The sequence below is a fragment of the Coffea arabica genome, chromosome 11c, assembly GCF_036785885.1.
Source record: "Coffea arabica cultivar ET-39 chromosome 11c, Coffea Arabica ET-39 HiFi, whole genome shotgun sequence".
Taxonomy (NCBI): domain Eukaryota; kingdom Viridiplantae; phylum Streptophyta; class Magnoliopsida; order Gentianales; family Rubiaceae; genus Coffea; species Coffea arabica.
In genome coordinates this window covers 3,072,525-3,096,645 of record NC_092330.1, presented here as the reverse complement: position 1 = coordinate 3,096,645, position 24,121 = coordinate 3,072,525, and the positions used below count along the sequence as shown (strand labels likewise).

Here is a 24,121-nt window from a genome sequence, read left to right as displayed (position 1 = left end):
TTCACAATTTAGTTCAAAATATGAGGTATCGTTTTGTATGTTTTAAAACTACGGGAGGCTTTTCTGTGTATTAGGTATACCATATGAGGCTTTTTGGTTTCTAACCTTTTTTTTTTTTTGCATTGAGGGACTTTATTAAGCCTTTATTTAAATGGATTCTTGATGGTTTCAATTGGTTTTAAAAGATTCTGAAATTAAACTGTAAGTTTTGTTTTAGAATACTACAGACCAAAAATCAATTAACGTCACAATAAATCCAAAGTTTCAAATTACTTTATAGAATAAATTTATGATATCAGATGTATCATCAAAATCTCAAACTCTGTTCTTATTTCACGAGTTCCTTGAGAATCTGAATGGCATTTTCATCACTGATCAACAAAGCCCCAATCTAAGACATACCCAACATATGACCATTGAGTAATAATACTGACGCTCACTTTTTTTGTTCTCATTTTAATAGAAGGGCACAAATTATGAGGTAAAGGAATGGATTGAATGGTACGAGAAAGAAAGAATGGATTAAAATGTATGAATAAAGAAATGTAAGTAAATAATTTGGAATCAAGATCTCTCACTTATTAATTAAAAAAAAAAACTATTTCCGTTGAGGGCACACAGAGATGTCAATCTTCAGCGACTACAGTATTTCTACCCCCTCTCAATCGCCAGTCATAACACATATTTACAAAGCAATTTGAGAAAGTGGGCGGATGACACAACAATGATATCGTTTTCGCCTTTTCTCCCATATGTATTAACGTGTCATCTCTCATACGATAACATGAACCATGGAAGTCGATCTTTATTATTATTTGTTTATTTTAGGGGGTTTAGGGAAAGCAGCTTCGATGTGGAGAATGATCAATGTCTCCATCACCTCCCAGTTGCTTAATCTTTGTATATATCAACAATTAATGTATTTACATAAACAAAGATGAAGCCAGTAGCAATTCCCCTTTTCGTTTCAGAAAATTATCTGTTAACTATGTACAGGTAATTCTTCACAACCATGCCTGAGAAATACCAATTTCCAGCAGTGTACTTCAGAGCTGCAGAACCCCAGCGAAAGGATCAAAAGAATGCGGCGACATCTCGTCCATTTACAGAGTAATAACATATCTACATTGAATCCACCTGACCCTTCACTTCTGAGCTTCTTCTCAAACTATCGAAGGATAAATTTCGAGATAACACAAAATTTCCTTCAATATCCATGGTTCTGTATGCAACAGAACTAGGATCCATGATTGTGCTGCACGAGCCTCCTTCCTCGCACCCCATTTGAATACCATAATATGCCAAATGATCAAGAATGCTGTTTCCAACCACTGACCTGCAGAAGTTCTTACTAACTTTTCAGATAATTGCCCCATCAGCGAACAGAGCATGCATGAGCCAAAACAATTTTTTTTTTTTTTGGGTAGATTGAGCAAAATCAACTTATTATGTCTTTCATATAGTCAATGAAAGAAGAGACAATTGCTTAATACTGTTGTATGGGCAGCCAAGTATCTTCATTGTCATCAACATCCTCTCATACATCAAGTTCCAGGCAGGCAGCAGAAGTAATCACTCAAAATAACAATTTTCGCATCTTAAGAGTTAATTAAAGAGAAAATTCACCTGCTACATGTGGGATCTTCACCAGAACCATCACAGACCTTCTCAACCGTATAAACTAAACTTCTTAAATCAATATCATAAAGCCACACCTGCAAATCCAAGTACTAATTTGAGAAAAAGCTAGAAAGCAATCTCAGAAAAGTACACATTTTATTTGACTCCACCTAGTATGCAATTTGACCAAAATACCATGCATGTAACCAACCGCACAAGATCCAACTTATCAGAGGATTACCTCTCTTGGGAAGTGATGATACGTCTTCTGAGGGAAATGATAATAATAAGGCGGCAAATGAGGCACGATATCATGCTCGTGTGTAACCCTGATTGTATTAGGAACGAATTTACTATAGTAGGATGCAAAAGCTGCATTACCAATTCGAGGTTGTCCAAATGTTACAGCCTGAACATCTTTCTCTCCAATATTGACCTGGGAATAAGCAGAGAAAACTTTGATGATAAGATAACCCAAGAATAACCTAACAAATATCCTGGCAAAGCACAGTGTGTTCGACACAATCTCATAATGTTCGTCCAGAGATGCAACTATCCACCAATTACCCTTAAATAAACTTTCTGTACATAATAATCATTCCATGCTCTATTTTCTAAAAATGAAAAGAAAAGATCATGTCACCTCTCTTATTGACCGTTAACATCATGAATGGCATATTAACAGCAGAAAATGGCACGACCAAATATTTTGTAACAACAGAAGCATATGGCAAGCACTTATGTACGGCTAGTTCAGCCATCAAGGAACACTTTAAAGAAATTTTCCTCCCTTTTCTTTCTATAAATTTTCTTTAAAGTGGGTGTAAGGAGGATTATGAGTAGTGAATATGGAGGAAACGAAAATATAAAGACAATGATTCCAACAAAAAATAATTTAAAAGATCAGAATATAGTAATAGTTTCCCTATTTAATCTATCGTGTATTCGTAAGACATGTAGAAGACAAAGTGTTTAGAAATTAAAAACTTCAAAACTCTTGAGGTTACAATTACCGTGAGATCCAGTGCACAGAAAGCAGCCATAGCTCCTCCCATCGAATGCCCTGTCAACATGATTTTAATATCACCATATAACTCCTTTGCTCTTTCAACAGCACTTAAAATTCCTGGACGTAAAGTTGTATTGTGATATGCAGCATAAAAACCATGGTGCACCTGAAACAATGTAGAGACAAATGAACACAATTTGTTCCATAAAGGATCTAGAGGTGAGGCATAACTCAAAACTCAATATAGCACACACCATTGCATAATCCATTCCAGGGTAATTAATGTCAAGTTGCTTCCAGTACAAATCTGTAACCCAATTCTGTATGCTGTATACAACAAATTAATCCACACAAGGAAATCAGAATATGACAGAACATTCAGGCTAAGATACTTGCTATTATGTACTAAATACGATAAGTGAATAGCTAATTGAAAACATCACTCCTGTCATCTATCTCAGGGTGTTAGAAATGGCTGCAGACCATCCGCTATTTGGATGCAAAAAAACATACTAAGTTTTGGGGAAATCTCAAAGGACATGTAGTCATTTTTCTTTTCCTTAAATGAACATAATTAATGAACTCCAACTGTCAACTTCAAGCAAGGCCCTTGTACTTCACTAAACAGTCTATATTGAGAGAAAAACACAACAACAAAGTAAGGAAATAATGAAACCTGGTTCCTTGAGTGCCTCTAAATGCAATTACAATAGCATTGAGATCCTTTGCTACTCCTACGAATGCCTGCAGCAATTATAAGAAACTGTAAGCAACAATAAGTTTTTAAAAAATTTGTAGCAAACAAACTTGGCAAAAAACTTGGCTTCCAAACAAGGAAATGTCATCATCAAGGGAAGAAATGGAGAAGACTTGGATCAAACAGTTTAAATTAGAATGCAATCCACCTTCCTCATTCCATTATACAGTAAAACCACACCTGGAGACAGCATTGGACATCAATAATCAGCTCTATCATTTCAAAACCCTGCTCCAATATAGAAAAATTCTTTGCTTAGACACAAAATTGACCATTACTGTGATACTAGCCACCAAAAAAATTGCATCAATAATCCGCAATTCTGTTAGTCAATCAGCCGAGCATAAAGTGGTGGTCATGCTCATAAGTACCTCGGTGAGATCATTACATCTTTCACATGTCCAAGTAAATAATTGTGTTGTATCTGACACGTAGACCTGCAAGAGCGAAATTTTCCTTCAGAAACATTGTTGGTATGGAATTTCTCAGAATTAAACCACAAAGTATCTTAGCAATACAATGTACGCTAAAAGTAAAAGCTACTGGGTATGAAACAATTATTGCATAAACATAGAGTTGAGATTCTGTATTTGTGCCTAAACTTACTGCTGAAGCATATTCTGCCAATACTCTTGCAAGTGTGTGACTGTACACTGGCTGATGATCCTTATGCTTGATTTTGACCTTAAGCTCTGATCCAAAAAAAAGCAAAAGATAAATGATATTAGAGTTTCCACAACAAAGTGAGTCAAAAAGTTCACATATTTTATGACTCAAGGTTAAGAACAACACAACACGAGAAAAGAACAGAAACAGAAAAATATCCCCATTACTAAACTTAGCATTTTAGCTTAGTCTTTTCCAAAATTATTTCAGGAAATATACACTCGTAAAATATTAAGTGCTTATGGCATTCTTATTACACTAGTATATCCAGTTCCCTTCACTCAAGCACACACAGTGAAAAACATTATTGAAACCAAGACCTACCATAGTCTCATCTAAACCACCCTCATGGCACTCAAGACACAAATTTTCACCTGGAACGAAAGGAATGAATTAAAATTCACACTCTCTCGTGACAATGGCAGTACATTACTATGCGCAAAGATATCTCCTTGAAGAACTTCATGCTTCAACATTCTTGTTAAATTTCTAGATTCTCTAGAGGAAAATCCCTAGCCCATTTAAAGAAGCACAACTTCAAGAAATCACATTCACATTTTCTTCTAACTCAAAGCATAATTCAACCTAAACCATGACTGAAACTATGCAACCTATAACTTCAAATTCTTCCAACAGTTAGTTAACAGCCAAATTACCTAAATAAAATTTCACAGCATCAACTTGACTGCGTAAATTAATTACCTCTTCCAGTTGAAATTGCACATAAAGATATCAAAATTGCCACCACTAACCCCCATTTGCAAGCCATCCTCTGCACAAAACAATAACAAAAGAATAAAAAAGAAAGACAAGATATCAATAGTAAAATTTATCAAACAAAAACCATTCAAATAATCTCTCAAAGACAAAAAAAAAAAAAAAAGGAGAGAATCTTTTACTTGTTTGAAACTGGACAATATTAAAAAATAAACATCCATAAGCACTAAAATTAGGGCAAATTCTGCAGTAAAAATTTCTTAATTCAGAAAAAAAAAAAAAAAAAAAAAAAAACTGAACACATAAACAGCTCTGCAGGATGTAGCTCAAAAGACCTCAAATTTCCCATTCATTTCACTTTCTGGAAGTAAACACAGCAACCAAACAGCCATAAAACTCCTAATAAACTGCAACTATCTATATATCTCCTAAAAAACCCATTGCATCACATATATAAAGAAAATGCACCAAAATGCAGCAAACACTCCCCAAGCAGATCAAACTTTCCAGACAACAATCTGCACAAGAAAAAAAAGAATAAATAAATAAATAAAAGTAACACAAAATCCAAACTAAAAGCCAAAGGAATAAAATATCCAACCAACCAGCAGTAAACCGTAAAATCAAAACAAAAATTGGTAAAACAAACTCCAACCAACACACACATACTCCACAAAGCAAACTCTACAGCTGTACTAATGAACAGTCAATTAACCAAAAATAAAAATTAACAAAGTAACCAAGAGACAAATTAACATTCAACTACCTCCTCTTCGTCGTCCAGCTCACCACCACCGTGGTTAGCGGCAGCATTATTTTCTTCTTCGTCGGAACAGTCGGCAGTTCTCTCAACGGCTTCGAGCTCCTCCGCGTCTTCTTCCCCAACTTGGTCATTAACATTAACTCCTCGCTCCACTTCCTCTTCCTCCGACGAATTTGACACCGGCTCCTTCTCCTCCAATGATCGAGATGACTCCTTCGTCGCCCGAGGACCGCCAGCCATTGGACATCAAGGGTTTTCTCTCTTCTTTGCTTTTTTTTCTCGATTTCTTTCGCCGAAGCAAAAATGTAGAAGGAAAGTACTCAAAACGTCGCTCATATTTGTCAAATAAATTTTTTCATTTTAACATGTTTACGTTCCTTATAAAATAAAATTTGATCTTAATTCTAAATTTTTAATATTAATTTAAATTTTTAATAATTTTTATTTTAAATCTATTACGTTATTTTTTTTTTTTTAAATCATTCAAAACGTCTTTCACATTTTATAAAAATAATTTTTTTCATTTCTCATTTTTAAAAATATAATTTTACGTCCCTTATAAATTTATATTGATTAAATTTGGACTCTATTTAAATTTTCGACTAATTTTTAACAGGAATCCACAACGTACGTTGCACATGATCATTTTTAAAGGCAAAATTGTCAAATCATATTTCTAAGAATCTGATTTATAGTCCCTTACATTTCACAAAATGAATTTTTTCATCCTCGACATTTCACAAAATGAATTTTTTCATCCCTCATTGAATCTTTTTTGTTTTCTTGAGATCTAATAACTATTAACTAAGTAAAAAATAAATATAACAATCTCAAAAAATAATATATAATAGAAAATTATAAAATACAGCAAAAAATTCATAAAAAATCTCATTTTGTATGCATTTTGATTTTTTGAGTTTGTTAAATTTTGTGTATTATTCAGTTAATAATTATTAGATCTAAAATATGACATTTATGAAGAAAAAATAACAATACAATAAAAAGTGGGAAAAATCGTCCAAAATGTCCATCACATTTTATAAAATAACTTTTTTCGTCCCTCACTTTTAAAAGTGTAATTTTATTTCCCTTACATATTCACATCGGTCAAATTTAGTCCCTAACTAGGTTTTCGATCATTTTTTGGCGGGTTTCCATCATGTGCAAGGCACGTGATCATTTTTGAAGGGTGAATTTGTCAAATTATATTTTACATAATCTGATCTATGAAGGGTGAATTTGTCAAATTATATTTTACATAATCTGATCTATAATCTTCCATATTTTATAGAATAAATTTTTTCGTCCCTCACATTTTATAAAATAATTTTTTTCATCCCTCACATTTCACAAAATGAATTTCTCCATCCCTCACATTTCAAAAAATGAATTTTTCATTTCTCACTAATTATGTGTGTGAATACATTTTTTTTTTAAACACATGTATGTGTCTATTTGATTTTGCTTAATAATAATAGTATAAACACATGTATGTAATTAGGCCCAACTTGTGGGCTATCTTTTCTTTTTGTATGATTATGACTAATATTTTCCAATAGAATCTTAATTTGCATATTCTTATTATATTTTGACCAAAAATAGCTTTATTGACCAACTTGACAATAAATGCAAGATTTTTTACTAGCTAATACCAGATGAAATCAAATGATCACGTATAATATATGGTATTCATATTGTTAAGTGAAATCAAATAGAAACGTACATATATTTATGCTATTCGTATTATTAAGCAAAATCAAATAGACATATACATGTGTTTAAACAAAATGTATTCAAACACATTTTTTTTTTTTAGGATTTCCCTCACACACATAATTAGTGAGGGATGGAAATATTCATTTTTTGAAATGTGAGGGATGGAGAAATTCATTTTGTGAAATGTGAGTGATGAAAAAATCATTTTATAAAATGTGAGGGACGAAAAAATTTATTTTATAAAATGTGGAGGACTGTAGATTAGATTATGTAAAATATAATTTGACCAATTTACCCTTAAAAAATGATCACGTGCCTTGCACGTGATGGATTCCGGCCAAAAAATGATCGGAAACCTAGTTAGGGACTAAATTTGACCGATGTGAATATGTAAGAGACATAAAATTACACTTTTAAATGTGAGAGACGAAAAAAGTCATTTTACAAAATGTGAGGGATGTTTTGAATGATTTTCCCTAAAAAGTGAGACGGAAAGTGATATAGAGAGTAAGATAGAAGATCCGTTGCATTCTTTTTGTCGGCAATTTTTTTTTTTTTTTTTACTTGTCTAGGTTGACAACTGTTGGGATGGTTGTTTTATTTAAGCATTTTAAAACACTTACTACATATGAGATACAAAAGAAATTGGGAGAAAATTTTTCCAAAATAAATATTGACTAGTTATTAATACTAATTTAATAATTTGTGGGACGAGAAAAAAAATTCACTCTTGACATACTCTATTGCAAGTAAGGTACAATACAATGAATCTCAATAAATTAAAATGAAAAAAAAGGAGCCAACACTCGTTGCTCCTCCTAAATAAGGTCTTGGATTATAGAAAGGTAGACGTTAAGGTCTAAATTATCTCGACTCCAAATTAACTCTGCCTTGCGTAAATTCATTATGCTTATCGACACATGAAAGGCGCCAAGCTAAAAAATGTCTTTCATAGGATTGATTGGTTTATATGCGTTACAAGCTAGTTATCTGCATGCTTAAGATAAAGAATGCTTCTATTCTTCTATCTCACTAATTTCTGTGATCTTATGAAACCTTTCTCAGACAAGATTGGCGTTTTTCGCTCAACAAAATATACAAGTTCCTGTTCTGTTAGACAATATCTTGCCTTGATGGTAGTTATATTACAGGAGTAAATGATAGACAACTCTTTTGTTAGGCCATCTAGACACCCAACAAGAAGTGCTGTCAATTTCTTTGTCCCTTCATCTTTAGAAAGGAGGTTAACTGATCCACATAGTCACGGAATGATGTTTTTCCTGTGGAACAATGCTTTGGTGTTCATACAAGTTAGTAACTATTCATCCACTCCTCTTCCTTGCAGGTTTTGAAATGTGCCACAGCAGGCATGATCATTGCACATTTTTTCACCATCACAAGTCAGTTTAATTTGTAAAAATGGGTTACTTCTTCGCAAAAACTGTGCGTTCGAATTCCACTGCCGATGTAACAACTGGGTTGGTGGACGATTTGTAAAAACTCTTATAAGCGACCTATGGTTCCAAGAACATGTCTTGACCCATGATAGTGATCAGAGCCTAATCCACCCAAATTTTTCTTTACCAAACAAAAGAACAAAAAAACTGCACATTTTTTCAAACACTGGAGTAACAGTCTACCAGAGACACCATCGTTAAGAAGAACGCAAATGCCATTTTAGAGATGCTAATATTTGTCTTGTTGAGTTTTCCTGTCTATCTTTGTCTACAGATTCATTTTTCAGCATCTCTGAATTTCAGGTATTGGAACAAGTACAGCACCATAGCCTTCTTTGTGGCCTATACCACTACTTGTATGGATATTAATCCCATTTTGAAGCATTACAGGGTGTTCTTCTTATTTTTGTCAAGGTTCTGGAAGCTTATTTGAACGAAAAGCTTATATTAAGCCCGAGCACCTGAAGATTAGAGTTGTGAAAGACGATGAAGAAGAGACTGATCTTCTAAAGTTCTAATTTGGTTTGCTTTGTAGCTTTATTATCATATATGCTTCCTGTTTGTTTGCAAATTTCTTGCATAAAAATTTTCTTGTAGAATGGGCTTTGTACAATTGAGGCACTGAATCTATCTTAAGAAATTGGACATGTTTCCCAAATTCTTGGACAAACTTCTTCTATTCCTAGTGATATATGTTGCACGCTCGGGTTCAATTTGGACATGTTTTACGAGAGGTATGAAGACAGAGCAATATCAGTCACATAACTGAAACATCGTATAATTGAAAACAGCAGACCCTTCAAGGAGAAACCACAGGGCTAGCATCACTATAGTAACAAATAAGCAATATGTGAGAAAACCAGTGACAAGAAAGAAGAATATAAGCCCTTCAAGGACCTTAGCACATGAAAATTTGGACATAATAACATACCCTAAAAAGGGCAGATTTAGGTACAGATATTGTAAGAATTAATCCAGTAAACAGTCCAGTATGTATGCCTGTTTACTTCTGTATGCCCTAAAGATCTACACATATTTACTTCTGCATGTCTTATTATCGTATCACTGATCTTCAGAAACTTGCACAAGGAACATACATACTCGATCAATTGCAGCAGGTATGGCAGTCAAATAACTGTAATTTTACATTTTAACCTATACTTTAAAAAAAAAAAAAAAAAAAGCCAATACCAGCTAAGCTATGTACAGGTCTATATAACTTTACTGGTATATTGAATATCAAAAAAATCAGCTCACTCACTCAACTCAGGGAAACTTAACTCTGGAAAGTACAAAGTAAGAAAATTCACTTCCGTTTGAAGCTGAATATATTCTGCTCCTTTTCAACATATTCTTTCAACCTGCTATGATCCATGCATGTCCTTAAGCACCATGACCAATATTTGGTTGTTCCCCTACACATAGGTGATATACTGTTGCAGCAAAAGCTAGTCGATGAAGACTACCAAAAAGACTTCTGAGCAGCATGTTTGATCATCCATCCAAATTTAATATCCCAATCACCAGCCTGCCTAAACAACAAGCATTTCCTTTGCACAGCTTCCCAAATTTGTGCTGAATAGGGACACAGGAAAAACAGATCATTTATAGTTCCCTACTTGCTCATGCACACATACAGATTGGATTAATCTCCATAACCCCTGAATGCAGTCTATCCTTGGTGGTCAATCTTTCCCCGCAAGCAAACCACAATATAAAGGAGAACCACTAGTATTGTGTTTTCTGCCTCGCACTACATGATACCAAGAAACTTTAGAAGCAAGAACCAGGAACAACTATGTGCTTTATAGTTAAATTAGCAGAGTAGATACCTGTGGGGTCCAAAGTCCATGTAACAGAATCATTTGAACCAGGAAGAGGTAAAAAAAATAAGAGGTGGTAGCTTCAATTAATTGTAACAATTATGTACCCTTCTTCTCCCACTTGGCCATTCGCACATTTCATCTCTAATGATAACGGACATTTTTCCAGTCTTAGAACTCAAAAGGAACAGCAACTGAGAAGAGATTTTCTCTCTAAGCAATCCTAAAGGAGGCCATCAAACATTTCCACGGCTGCCCATTAATAATGATCAATTTCTAGAGCTTCTAGTTATCGGCCTAAACTCAACTTCAAGAATTTCTTCCAACACCACGATCTGGTTTAAGTTGGGTAGCGCAAAAACTTTCTACCTTCAAGAAAAATGATGAGTTATAAGCAAGTTTCCTGTGTCAAGACAGTCTAATCCTGTGCATGTGTTTCACATCTTGGTTCTACAAGTTACACTGTGAAAACAGATCAAAGTCCAGCAGACACATGCATGGTAAGACAATGAGCTGCATAACCTTGTTCTCCAAAAGAAAATGCACTGGCACACTATACACAAGTGCAATCCAGGCTTATATAAGCTCATATTTTACAAAACTAAAAGAAAAACATGAAGATAAGGCACAGCGAAAACTACAGAAATAGCAGTGTTTGATGCCTTGATATAGCTGAATCTTATTAGCTCCTAGTGCTGCACTGCAGTTTGTCTTAACAGCTGATACTATTATCTTTAGCACCATGTAGACAGATGTCAAACATAGTGGTCCACAACATAATCCATCAAATCTCTGTGCTAGACAGAGAGAATAGACAGAAAGCAAATGACATTAAGCAGTATATACAAATTCAGGAGAGGTACTTGTGCTATAAACTTCGAAATGTTTACGTGGTTGCAGGGGCACATTCCTACTTATTTTGCATCATAAGTCAACATTCTTTTATAAGTTGCTGCAACCACTACATTGAGATGCCTGAGTAGTAGCAAATAGTTTACGTGTATGTTGATACAAATGTACACTACATTGAACATATATCTTGTGAAATGGGACACCTATAGGATATGAAAGTAGTCCAACCTTATCTACTAACTGGCAAAGGACCTTAAGAAATATATGAAGGATGCGAAGGGAACACACCTAATGCAGTAATGTATCACTTAACAACTACAAATGCGCTTCTTTAGGAAAAATAGCATATATGTCTTAGGATTAGGAATAACTTGAGGGATAATACTACAAGAAATAGCTGCCAAAAAAAAAGATAAAAGGAAATTAAAGCAAAGAAAACAGTAAAAATCTTAGAGATACAAAGTGATGGTATGACTAAAAATTTTGGAAATCAACTTACATGAGGATTCAGGGCTTGTGAATCTAATTATGAAGCGGGTCTAAAACAGCTAGAACTTGGAAATGACACCTGAAACATAATGATGACATAATACACAGAGTAAACGCCTAAAATAAAACTCCATTACCTTGTGCAATACAAACCAGGGAAAATCTTGGACAGCAAGTGCAAATATGACTACCCACTCCCCACAAAAAGAATTAAAAAAGGCACTCGCAAGTCCCACCCCCATACCTCCTGTGCGTCTGCTACATTAGACAATGATACACTGGGACTACCCTCTTCTCTCGCATCTCTCTTCCAAATCACAGTCCTAGATTCAAACTTGTCAAAGAAAGCATCAGTAATCTTTAATTCCTTTATATAAGACATCTCCCAATTCCAGTCAATTCAACATATTCAAAGATCACATATTGCCAACTCATCTTGTGAACATAAAATCACTGTAAAATGGAAAAAATATGGACGGAAAGAGATATAGGATTTCAACTATTCTCATCCTATCACAACTCGTAAGCACATGCAGAATATGCATTCAACAGACCTTTGAAAGTCTGTCAGACAACTGTGCCAAAAATCAAGGTGATAATAACATTTTAAGAACAACATATGTCATTTTCAGCCGATTCCTAATTCCAATTTTGTAATTTTCCAAAAGAGTAGACCTCATCCATCAAGAAGGCGATACCTAAACCTACAGCTTTTGTCATCACTAATCCAGAAGCAATATGTACAAGCATACAAGAAAAAATTCTTGATCTTCATCTTACATCATCAAGCTCTCCGACTCCGAGCAAGCAAACGCTGAATCTGAGAAATTCAAAAAACCGAGGAATAACCAAGCCTTACAATCAGGCCAAAAAGGATAAGCAATCAAGTAAAATAGGAAAACAAAACCATAGTGCTACACTTACAGCAGCTACAAAAGCAGCTAAAGCGGAGATTAAAGCCGTAATTGGGTTGTCTAGAAGAGCAATTGCCAATATGCCCAAAACAACAGCTCGAAACCAATTCCAAACCAGCCAAAAGAAGATCTACTTGTTCACAACGCAAATGCCCTGAAATTTATATTATTTTATTTTTTTTAAAAAAAGACATATTTCTTCATAGATACTACCATATTAGTAAGGATTAATCCACTGCATAATGCTTGACAGCGACGCGTAATCTCCATTCCAATTTGAAATTCTCTGTTTGTGCGTGTGGCGGTAGCATGTATCTACACCTACAGTTTTAGTTTAAGGGAATTAGGCATCATGGAGAAATTGTATGTTCTGACTTCTGAATTTTGGTTAGTTAAAAAAATTAGGGTTAATTTTAAGTTGAGCTCTTCAATTATATCCAAATTCGTAAACTTCAAAATGGGATATTATAGTTCCTTTTTTTTTAATTTAAAGGGGAGGGGTGTAAAATATAAAATTTGTCCCACTTAAATATTTCAAAAAGAAAGTAAAATTTTTAGAAGAAGTGGGATAGCTTTTTATACTTAAATGGGACATATTTTATAATTTAGGAACTAAAATGGAATAAATTGGATACTTTAAGGATTTTTTTTTTTCCAAACGGTAACATGATATTAATCATAAGACAATACAAGATCAGAGCAACTGCTCCTGTAAATCTGCTTGAACTAACTCTAGCAGCCATGCTGGGAAGTTATTTTTCTATTCAGCTAAATCTATCAAAATTATAGCAAATGATTTAGCAATTTTATAGCAAATTTTGCTAAGTGATGACTTACAGAGTTGTTGCTCATTCTAGTGTAGGAGAAACAACGGTTGTGTATGGACATATGGTATTTGGTTTTTTATATTTTAGAACAGTAAATTCAAATTATTTTGCAACTTTCCTTGACCGAATAATTCAGGAAACTTTTTCAGTCCAAAACAGTAAATCACTTGCGTATTATTCAGACCGTTGTCTTTTGTCAGGAGAAGCCGACAAATTAGCCTCTAGTCTTTCTCTTCTTCTTTACTCCCCCTCTTCATCATCCCCAACCTCTTACTGACATATCATTTATCTCAGCCGTGGGTTTTGAAATTAGAATGCCAAGGAGGTAACCAGCAACTTGTCTCTTCATGATGCACTAACAAGAAGAACGGATCCGAAGTAGTTGTCAAATTTGGCTTCAATTAAGCTTCAGTGGCGACACCAGCGGCTGAGATATTTTTCCGGCGCCGTCCATCTATGAATCTAACTGGACTTTTGATTATGTGCGTGGTTTCCAACCTTTAAGCCTCAAGGTATGTTTCCCCAGTCTTGCGAATCAAGATGGGATTTTTTCTTCCAATTTTCTCCTAATCCATTCCAGTTTGTTATTATGTTAAGTAGTGAATGGGTATGTGCAGTGCCTGAGTTTTTTTTTTTGTATTGTAATTAGGGTTCGGTAGCTCCTACAAAATTAGATTCCCTGTAGAATCTGCAATTTGTTTCAACATGAATATGCAGCAGTATTTGATTCTTCGATTTCCTTCACAGCGACGGCCTGCTCTTAACAAAACAATTGTATCAAGCTCCTGTGTTTAATTATAGAATTTCTAGTATCACGAACAAAGTGTTGTTTTTTATTTTCTTGAGAATTAATGCGTAAAAAAATGGAAGAATTTTCCTTCAAGAAGTTCCCTGCCTGGCTTGCAACGCATTGGGCTTCCTAGAACTGTGGTATGAGATGTAATTCAAACTACAACTTCTGAAATGAGAAGTATCCATAATCAGGATTTTTTCCCCCAATTTAATCTCTGTACCTGAAAGCTATCGCTATGCTAGCTTTCTTTCTCCTTTTACTGCCCCAGATATATTTTTTGCCTCCCACTCCCCAAATCCTCTCTGAACCCCAATCTACTAGGCAAGGCCTCGAACTTCAGATCTTGCAAACAGGGAGAACCTTTAAATGCCTCCTCCTAGTCAAGGCCATTGAAGAAGAGCGGGGGCTTGGCTATTGTCATAGGTTATGAATTATTAAGAGTACAATTTCTTATAATGGCAGGCTTATGCTCATCTTGATAGTTTAAAGTGGTTATTTTCAATGCCGATACTTTCATATCATTTGAAATACCAATTCACCTATGAGTGAACTTTTCTTTTCTTGATCTGAATAGATGTTTTTATGGTTAAAGGTCCTTTTCACCATAATACTAGAAGAAAATGTTCATTGTATTTGGTGTTGTTTCCATGTCCATTTTATTTTTCCTATATCCAAATTTGGTTTAGCTGCAAAATGAACTAGTTAACCTTTTGTCCGAGCATCAGCAATTGTGCATTGGTCGAGATGAATTTTACTTCACTCAAATTATATGTATTCTTCTAGCAAGTGTTGCCTTAGCTATTCAAGATTTAAAAATTGACCAGGCTAATCCACATACCTGCATTTTGGATCCTAAGTTGCTTGATTAATACTTACACATGTAGTTCCCGACAATGTAGAGTCTAAAACGTCTCTGTCCAATTAAAGGCATCATAATAGGTTTGCTGGTTGGTTAAAGGTTTTACTATCAGCCATTCGTCACTAACATCTCTTTTTTGCTGCCCTTTTTGTCTTTAAAGCAGCCAGTTGGTGCGTGACTGTTAGGTCCGCCATTTTTTGTCGCTGCCACGTTTATATGCCACATAAACGCCGTCGAGTATGTAAGAGCAGCGGTACGACCTTCGTCCATATATGATTTTGGTTTTGGTTGCTATTATTTTCAATTTCTATACATTCGTTAATGATCTCATAATCTGTTCAGCTAAAAATTCTTAGCTTGGGATTGCTATACTGCTTTGAATGCCTATTTGTGTTTATTTGTTAAACCAAATAAGGAAGCATTTTTTATATTTTTCTTTCATGCAGTCCAACAAGCACATTCCGAGAGCGGTTCAAACGATTTGGGTGCTTGCGCGAGAAATTACTTCGTAAAGGTATGGAAGTAGTTCCTACTTTGAAGTTCCAGCACTCACTTTGAATTTTCTGTTTCCTTGTGCAATCTAAATGTTATTTACTATGAACTTTTTTGGTTTATTGCATTAGATGAATGATGATTCTGAAGTAGCCGATTGGAAAAATCACCCTACACTTGAGGCAGTTTTCGTTGCAACACTTGTGGAGTGGCATAGGAATGGTGCTTGGGACAAGCACCAAAAGGGCAGGTCAAACTGGCACCATCTTACCCTACACATGAACGACAAGTGCCACGTCAATTTGAGGTGGGAGCAATATCGTTCAAAGTTCTATAGGATGGAATCCGAGTGGAAGTGTTTCGTCCGCTTATCGGGGATGTCCCAGACAACGGCAGAGACGGGAGTTGGCTTTAATTCGGAGCTCCTCTGCTTTCAGGCTACAAAGGAAAAATGGAGCGCTCTAAAGCGGGTAAAATTCTTCTATGTCTCTATTAATTGTATCCCAAATTGCCCTTAACCTTTGATAGATATATTTCCCTGTGTGTTTGGTGAGAGACAATGGAATATTGAGCCCTTTCATTGATAGAGGATCCCTGAAATTATGACTTATGTAGCAGTTGCTGTGACAAGTTTTATGTGTTTCACTTTTGCTGCACTGGGTTGGGAAGCATAGATGGGTACTTTGATTTTATACTTGCTATGTTTGGAGGCTGCCTTATTAATCATTGATTGCGACTGCCCCTAAATGTGACAGTGGAGGAGGGGAGAAATTCCTATGTATCAATTAGGTTGTTACAATAATAATTTAAGGTGGCCGTATTATGCTTGATTGGTGGCCTACATTTCTAGCCTACATTTCTTTAATATGCTAAATCACATTTTTGTCTCCAACGAGCACTGCTAATTTAACTGTTAGCTTGGAGCTGTTTACTTAAAGAAAGCTTAGTTGACTGCATCAGATTAATGAATAGAAGATTTTAATCTAATTCATTATACACATGTAAAGATTAAGCACTATAATTACTATCTAATAGATAATCAGAAAAAATTTGATTCTTAAAAAGTTCCTTTATTAACTAGTATATCTTTTTGGCTAAAACACTCGCATTAATTAGGACTATAATTTTGTATATTCCTAAATATGAACTCTGACTAATTGTGGAGGGGCTGTTGCTACCTAGGATAAAAAGTACCATTGCTGTTGCTTAAACAAAACTTAAAAAGGGGTAAGATTGAGTAGTTTGTATGTACATTGTGAGTAAGCCAATATGGCCTGTCTCATATGTAAGGAGAGAAAAGAGGTTTATATCTTTTTTTTTGGTATATCTGGCTGCTTTATGGCCCGAAAGAGTTTGTCTTTTTTCTGGCTTTTCTGACTTTTGGACCTTTCTAACGTTTCATAGGGTATTTCTGTTGAGTACATTGATTACTATGTTAAGAATTCATGGTTTTGACAGCTTTGGTGCTGTGACTGGTAGTATTCAATCTGTTACACATACTGGCCTATATTTCTTTCGTTACTGGCCTTATCATGGCTGATTGCTGGCCTGATCATGTGTATAATAGCTATTTGAAGTACCAGCTTAGTAGTACACAGCAAGAATGCTTTTTATATAAACTGTATCAGCTTGTCTAGTTGAACCAGTTGCCATTTCACATACCTTGCAGGAAAACAAATTTTATGCACGGTTCAAAGAAGGCCGCAGCTGCGATTGCTTCTATGAATTGGGAGAAATTCTTGAGAGCCGAACAGCCACCGGAAAGCATGCCCAATCCTCTGCTCAGAGTGACGTCCACCACTCTCCTTGGTCTGCCGAAAAGACCACCGGGGCTGCATCAAGGCGAAAGGGGAAGGCAAAGGTTGACGGACCGACCTCAGACTTCTGGGGGGAGGATGTGTATATTCCAGTTCGGGATGAAGAAGTTGAATTTGTTGCTAGTAGGCCAGGTAAGCGCCCGGTATCGAGTCGTGGGACATCATCTTTCGATGGATCAAGGAGCACTAAGTCTTAGAAGACCGGGGAAGCTCTCCGAGACGCAGCAACGAACATTGGTAAGCTGTCTCAGATCAAAATTGATGAAAACACCCGACGAAATGAGTGGTGCGTAGCTGCGCTAAGAGTTTGGGACAAATCATACCCAAAACATGAGCCCGTTGAACTGTGGTCCCAAAAGCGTCTTGCGTGCATGAAAGAGTTTAAAAATAGTGAGAGGTGGCGCCACATGTTTCTGCAGTCGGATGAAGGTTTCCAGTATTGGTATGCTGATACCATTCTTGATCCGAAATAGCTGCTGCATAGGCAGCTTTAGACTGAATTTCCTTGCTTGATATTTCAGTAAATTTGGCTGGGTTATATAACTGTGTCCTGGAGGACAAATTTTGGATTGCTATTGTGCACAAAAAAAAAATCTCAGTCTTGCGGATAGTACATGTAATTTGCTTCCATTTGACATAAACTTGCACTATGTCTGTATTTGAGACTTTGCATCCTGCGGCTGTATGAACATTCTGCTATTGATGTACTATCTTTTTATAGTTCAATGCTTATTACTACTCCCATTACACTGATTTGCTAGTGAGTGGGGTATTTTCTTCATTTATATGGTTACTTGGATAATATTAATCCAATTATATTAGCTATATACTGTATTAGAGTGTTTTCTTTACATAGGGAGGCTAGAATGTGCTATTATATATGACAAGCATGGACCACTGACACCCACACAAGACATCTGATATTTTTTCCAGTAGCAAAAGTTATGACTACTATTTTCATTGGGAAATAACACATGCTAGCCTACGTCGGTACCTCCTGGCTAAGGTGTGCATATGACTACTAGTATGCTAGATTCTTTTTCTTTTTTGATTGTGGGTTATATAGTGGCTACTTTGGCCGCTAGCTACTTTGTAGGAATTGCACATGGGTATTTGGACGTTTCCAAGATATCCGTATATAGTGGCTACTTTGGCCGCTAGCTACTTTGTAGGAATTGCACATGGGTATTTGGACGTTTCCGGGATATCCGGGATACTGTCCTTCCTATATTCAATGGCCCTTTAAGTTCTTATCACTACTGTTTTCGCGTGCTTATTTGTCCGAGCATCAGTGATCTATCAATCAGAAACAGGTGCCGACACGCAATCCACTATTTGGTTGCAGCTTTATTTATGTAACCAGTCGTGACCATTCAAAGTATGTCAACATGTCTATGTCGGTAGGTGAAATTGGTTGGGTTCCCCGAGACCACTATCAGTATTTCTATAAAGCCATAAGTTTATAGCAGTGTGTACATGAATCCCATATCCAGCTACTAACATCAGAAATCCAGCAGCGTGGTAGCCATAAGAATTCCTGGTTCTTCGATAGCCAACCAGGCTCCCGAAACAGGCTCTTGCCATAGCCTAGTACAGGTGATGAATTTCTATTCATAAATATCTGTCATATTGCTAATTTTTCTATCCAGTATATATATATATATGTGTGTGTGTGAATATATATATATATATATATATATATATATATATATATATATATAGTGTTCATGCAACCAAATTAGCTAAGGAGTCGAGTTACAAACTCCAGGCAAACCATATATATTGCCAGCGGTATATTAGCTACGGTATATTACTATAAAAATTACTTTTGTTTTTTCTTGGTATTACAAAGTATTGGCTAAGGTGTATATTCTCTTAGGTAAGGTATATTAGCTAAGCTATTAAAAATATTAGCCAACATATATTACTAAAAAATTTAGGCTTTTGGTTAGGTTTATTGTTAAAAAATGATTAGTTTAGGTATATAAGCTCACAGTGATTTACTATAAAAATTACTTTTGGATATTATTACTATTAAAATTTATTAGTTAAGGTATATTAGCTACGATTTATTACTATAAAAATTACTTTTCTATATTTTGTACTGTTAAAAATATTAGCTAAGGCCTTATTAGCTAAGGTATATTAGTATAAAAATTACTTTTCATTGAGTGAGTATTAAAAAATATTAGACAAGGTATATTAGCTACGGTATATTACCTTAGCTATTAAAAATATTAGCTAAGGTATATTACTATACAAATTGTTGGATATTTTGTACTGTTAAAAAATATTAGCTACGGTTTATTACTAAAAATTACTTTTGGTTATTTTTACTATTAACAAAGACAAATTATATATCACCTGCAAAAGAGGATAAAACTTTTCAAAGCATGCCTTCACAACCTCCGGACCAACAATACCACCAACCATGACAGCCATGGGATTTACAACAGCTCGAGCACCAAGAGGCAGTTCATGCAAAAGTTTTGGGTTGATATCTTCTACTTTACAATCCCCTAGTGCTTCATTTAAGTCTCTGGCAATTGATATAAGTATATTAGCATCCTTATTTGAACCTGCAACACAGAGGCAGCCCATTTTAGCCACGTACTTGTCTTGTGCTATAAAGGCCAAATGCAGAAGACGCGGGCCAACCCAATTGTCTAGCACTTTTGGTTAGTTTTATTATTACAAAATTATTAGATAAGATCTATTAGCTAAGCCATTAAAAATATTTGCTGGGATATATTACTATAAAAATTGCTTTTGATTTTTTTTTTTACTATTACAAAATATTACCACCGGGCATTACTTTGTCTAAGCTAAGGTATATTAGCTAAATCTATTTAAACATTCAGCTAAACTAGATAAATTTATTAGCTAAGGTACATTAGCTAAGCAACTGGTGTATTACTATATTCTACAGGCCCAGTTATATATGTGACTTTGGAGTCATCCGTTTAATATATTAGCTAAAGTTTCATTTTGAGCCATGGTGTACCAAGTTTCATAGGCGGCCAAAAATAGAAGTATGGATAATAGTTGGAATACCTGGGGATCGTCTTCGAATAATGTTGATGATGATGACGATGACTGGGAACTAATCCAATGGGCAATGGTTATTCTATTCAACCCTGTGTCTGAACGTCTAGCAGGATATATATTGCCTCTACCATGCAGAAACAGCATGCTAAGTGGCCGTGCGTATGTGCAAGAAGTAATTGATGGCCATCCTGCAAGAGTACTTGAGAACTGTAGAATAACGGTGGATTCTTTCATGCGCTTATGTGACATTCTTGTGAGTGGGGGATATGTACCACAAAATTCCCAGAAAAGAGTGCTCATAGAGGAAGCAGTGTGCATGACATTAGTCATGTTGAGTCACAATCATCGAATGCGCTGCCTCGCCGAACGATTCCAACATTCCCCGGAAACCATCTGCAAGAACATTCATGAGGTGTTGCGGGGGCTTTGTGAGTTGGGAAAAATTCTCATAAAGCCGAGAGGACAAAACGAGATTCATCCAAAGATTTACACCGATAGGCGATTTGCCCAATGGTTTACGGTAAAGTTTTGTGAGAAAAAATTTATGCTTTTTATATAAAGTATTACTTACCCTTTTGTACCAACACTCAAGCATCAATATTCAATAATCATGTCCAACTTTACTATTTACTAACTAGCATATCAAATCTACTAGAATGCTGTAGGTGCATTAGATGGTACACATATTCCAGCACATCCGCCACCTGGACAGCAAGCAGCGTATACGAATAGACATGGGCAAGCAACTCAAAATGTACTAGCCATTTGCGATTTTGATATGCGATTTTCATATATTTATGCTGGTTGGGAAGGAAGCGCCCATGATGCACGCGTCTTGGACGGAGCACTAACAGGACCTGCACATTTTTCGATGCTCCCTTCAGGTGCACGACAATATTTTGTTGTCAAATTTTTGTCCAATTATATGTTTTCATAGTATGTGAGTGTAGTATGTGAGTGTATGAGTGGGGGGGGGGAAAGAAGTAGTAGTGTATTTTGACTTATATTTGACCTTCATTCCACTTTGTATGTAGGAAAATACTACCTTGTGGACTCGACATACAGAAATATTCCTGGATTTCTTGCACCTTATCGTGGAACACCTCGACAAAATGCTCAGGGCCGACGTGGCTCTTCCTCCCCTAAGCAACTTTTCAATACTCGTCACTCATCACTTAGAAATGTAATTGAGAGATGCTTTGGGGTGCTTAAAAGGAGATTCACTATCCTACGCGGTCCTGTACCTAATTTTTATATGAGTACACAAATAAATGTGGTGATAGCTTGTTGTACTCTACACAATTTCATACGAGATGAATTGCCAGATGATGACATATTCAATGATCATGATCAGGAGATGGATATCGAAGGAGAAGGTGGGGTCCCACCTATGCCAGAAATTCAACCCTTAAGTGCCTCACAACAAGAGGTCAATGAATGGCATGAAATGAGAGATGAAATGGCAAATGGAATGTGGAATGCATATCGGAGTGCGAGACGAAGGTGAGGGATTTGTAGTGAATGACTGCTGTGTGTTAATACTAGTGTGATGCGAATAAGGTTAATCCAAGTATTGTAGCAAAAATGGGCAAATTCCCACAGTTTGCTTGTTTTCGTCTGTATGTTTCCTAATTCCTCTATGCTTGCTTCACAACTGAGTGGCCAAGGTTGTTTGTATTGAAAGTATTGTATTCTATATTAAATTTGGTATATCGTAATTTTATGAAGAACTATTTAGCCCCTGCAAAATAAATGCACATAGTGTCAACCGAGTGGTTCAAAGAGGTTGCAATTTGAGGTGAATAATGTGATATAACCAAAAAAAGCTGTGGTTAAAAAAAATTTAATACTTGCAAGAATACAATATACTATCCAAACACGAATCCTATATTGTATTCTCATTAAATCGACTATCCATACGAGATTCAGTTATTCTTATTCGGTCAAAGTCTTTGACCGAATAACCACAAATTATTTAATAGAATACTCATAATCCATACACAACCAACATTTATCAAAATCTTTTGTCAGCCTCCAAATGTCCAACTGAATTATAGCTATGCTGGCCTCTTCCTCCATTGCATTGATTTTATCCACTACTAGTTTGCAGTCCGTTTCCAGCTCCACTTTCCTCCATCCCATTCGTTTAGCTATTACCATTGCCTCTCTTAGTGCCAGCGCTTCCTCCACTTGTGCCTCAGCACAACCTTCAGCTGGTCTCGCCCATGAGCCTATCAGTTCCCCTAAACCATTCCTTGCCACTATACCCCACCCTATTTTGTTATGTTTTGGTCTAGAGCTGCATCAGTGTTGATTTTGATCCAGTCTGTTTGAGGTTTCTCGCATCTCCTGCCCCTTTCCTTTCCTCCATCTGTCTGGTTTTCATGTTCTGATCCCCCTCCTTATGCCACATGATGCTCATTCCATTCCATCAGCGCCTTGTTAACCACCACTATAGGATCATTGCTCTTGTTGTTGAACTGTTTATCATTCCTAGATTTCCAAATCTGCCACAATATGTTTGCCGTGAGAGTTATGTGTTCCTTTCCCTTCTCCCTAGCCACAGCCCCTCTGAGTTCCTCCCACCAATGCCAAAAACTATTCCTAAACATCTCCAGTCCATCCCAAGTTAATGGAGCAACCTTTCAAATTGCTCTAGCATTGTTGCACAGAAATAACATATGCTCTAGTGTCTCAAGGTTGTCTCCACAGCACTTGCACACATGGTCCCCTTTGCCACACTTCTCTTTCACCACTATGTTAGTTGGTAGGATTCCTTGTAAGCATTTCAGATGAAGTGTTTTAGTTTATTCTGCATGTTTAGTCCCCATAGAAAACTCCAGTTCTGAGATTTACTCCTCTTGCTATTGCTTGGTTCTGGAGTTCTCCTGGAATGGCTATTTCCTTTCTTAATTTCCTTTATTAGTTTGTAACCAAACTTGACAGTGTATGCTCCTGAATTTGATTTTGCCCAATAGATCCTGTCTTTTACCTTTCCCAGACTCAATGGTATCTTCAGTATCTGTATTCTGTCCTTCTCCTTAAACTCCTGCATCAACACCTCTCTATTCTATTCTCCATCCTTAATCAGCTCACTTACCCTCTGAATCTTACTGTCTAAATTCTTCTGAGATCTTATTTTCCCATCCTCTATCCCTGGCAGCCACCTATCCTCCCAGATTTTAATTGATTCACCATCTCCCACCCTTTTCCTTAGTCCTTCTTCCATAACTCCTTTTGCACTTAGTAGGCTCTTCCAGCACCATGAGTCTATTCCTCTTAGTTGTGCTTCCCATATTGATTTCCCAGCAAAGTATCTGGCTTTCATCACTCTACTCATCAGCAAGCTTGGTTGCATCAAAATCCTCCATAGTTGTTTTCCCAATAATGCCAAATTAAAGTCCTGTAGATCCCTGAATCCCAAACCACCTTCAGATTTAATATCAGTCATTCTACTCCATTTAATCCAGTGGATTTTCCTTTCATTCTCCCTTTGTCTCCA

General features: G+C 35.9%; 3 protein-coding genes and 1 long non-coding RNA gene across 10 annotated transcripts; 2 read left to right on the top strand and 2 right to left on the bottom strand.

Moving 5' to 3' along the window:
- Positions 1-780: 780 nt before the first annotated feature.
- LOC113715445 (lipase-like) lies at positions 781-5,877 on the bottom strand. 5 transcript variants are annotated; one of them, XM_027239644.2, is made up of 12 exons: positions 5,536-5,675; positions 5,238-5,287; positions 4,755-4,824; positions 3,993-4,078; positions 3,758-3,823; positions 3,567-3,614; positions 3,306-3,373; positions 2,884-2,956; positions 2,634-2,795; positions 1,862-2,056; positions 1,627-1,715; positions 781-1,336 (listed from the first exon to the last, which is right to left on the bottom strand). In XM_027239644.2, the coding sequence occupies exons 3-12, from the start codon at positions 4,819-4,821 to the stop codon at positions 1,123-1,125; spliced, it is 1,068 nt and encodes a 355-aa protein (XP_027095445.1). In that variant the 5' UTR covers positions 4,822-4,824; positions 5,238-5,287; positions 5,536-5,675; the 3' UTR covers positions 781-1,122. The 5 variants fall into 5 exon arrangements, 4 of the variants coding, with proteins under 4 accessions (XP_027095445.1, XP_027095443.2, XP_071927153.1 ...); XM_027239642.2 differs by lacking the exon at positions 5,238-5,287 and having other exon boundaries at positions 5,536-5,877; XM_072071052.1 differs by having other exon boundaries at positions 4,755-5,287.
- A 3,908-nt stretch (positions 5,878-9,785) lies between these two features.
- On the bottom strand, positions 9,786-13,332 carry LOC113715664 (uncharacterized). Of its 2 annotated transcripts, XR_011823235.1 has the most exons (4): positions 12,794-13,328; positions 11,880-12,689; positions 10,538-10,897; positions 9,786-10,458 (listed from the first exon to the last, which is right to left on the bottom strand). It is a non-coding gene; the product is annotated as an uncharacterized lncRNA (long non-coding RNA). The 2 variants fall into 2 exon arrangements; XR_011823234.1 differs by having other exon boundaries at positions 10,538-12,689; positions 12,794-13,332.
- Positions 13,333-13,747: 415 nt separating this feature from the next.
- Positions 13,748-18,352, top strand: LOC140016680 (uncharacterized). Of its 2 annotated transcripts, none has more exons than XM_072070262.1 (5): positions 13,748-14,122; positions 15,423-15,515; positions 15,709-15,776; positions 15,886-16,224; positions 17,424-18,352. In XM_072070262.1, the coding sequence occupies exons 2-5, from the start codon at positions 15,479-15,481 to the stop codon at positions 17,766-17,768; spliced, it is 789 nt and encodes a 262-aa protein (XP_071926363.1). In that variant the 5' UTR covers positions 13,748-14,122; positions 15,423-15,478; the 3' UTR covers positions 17,769-18,352. The 2 variants fall into 2 exon arrangements, with proteins under 2 accessions (XP_071926363.1, XP_071926362.1); XM_072070261.1 differs by having other exon boundaries at positions 13,750-14,122; positions 15,426-15,515.
- A 674-nt stretch (positions 18,353-19,026) lies between these two features.
- LOC140017012 (uncharacterized) lies at positions 19,027-22,337 on the top strand. The gene is made up of 4 exons (XM_072071357.1): positions 19,027-19,167; positions 20,501-21,139; positions 21,275-21,503; positions 21,654-22,337. The coding sequence occupies exons 2-4, from the start codon at positions 20,606-20,608 to the stop codon at positions 22,124-22,126; spliced, it is 1,236 nt and encodes a 411-aa protein (XP_071927458.1). The 5' UTR covers positions 19,027-19,167; positions 20,501-20,605; the 3' UTR covers positions 22,127-22,337.
- The last annotated feature ends 1,784 nt before the right edge of the window (positions 22,338-24,121 follow it).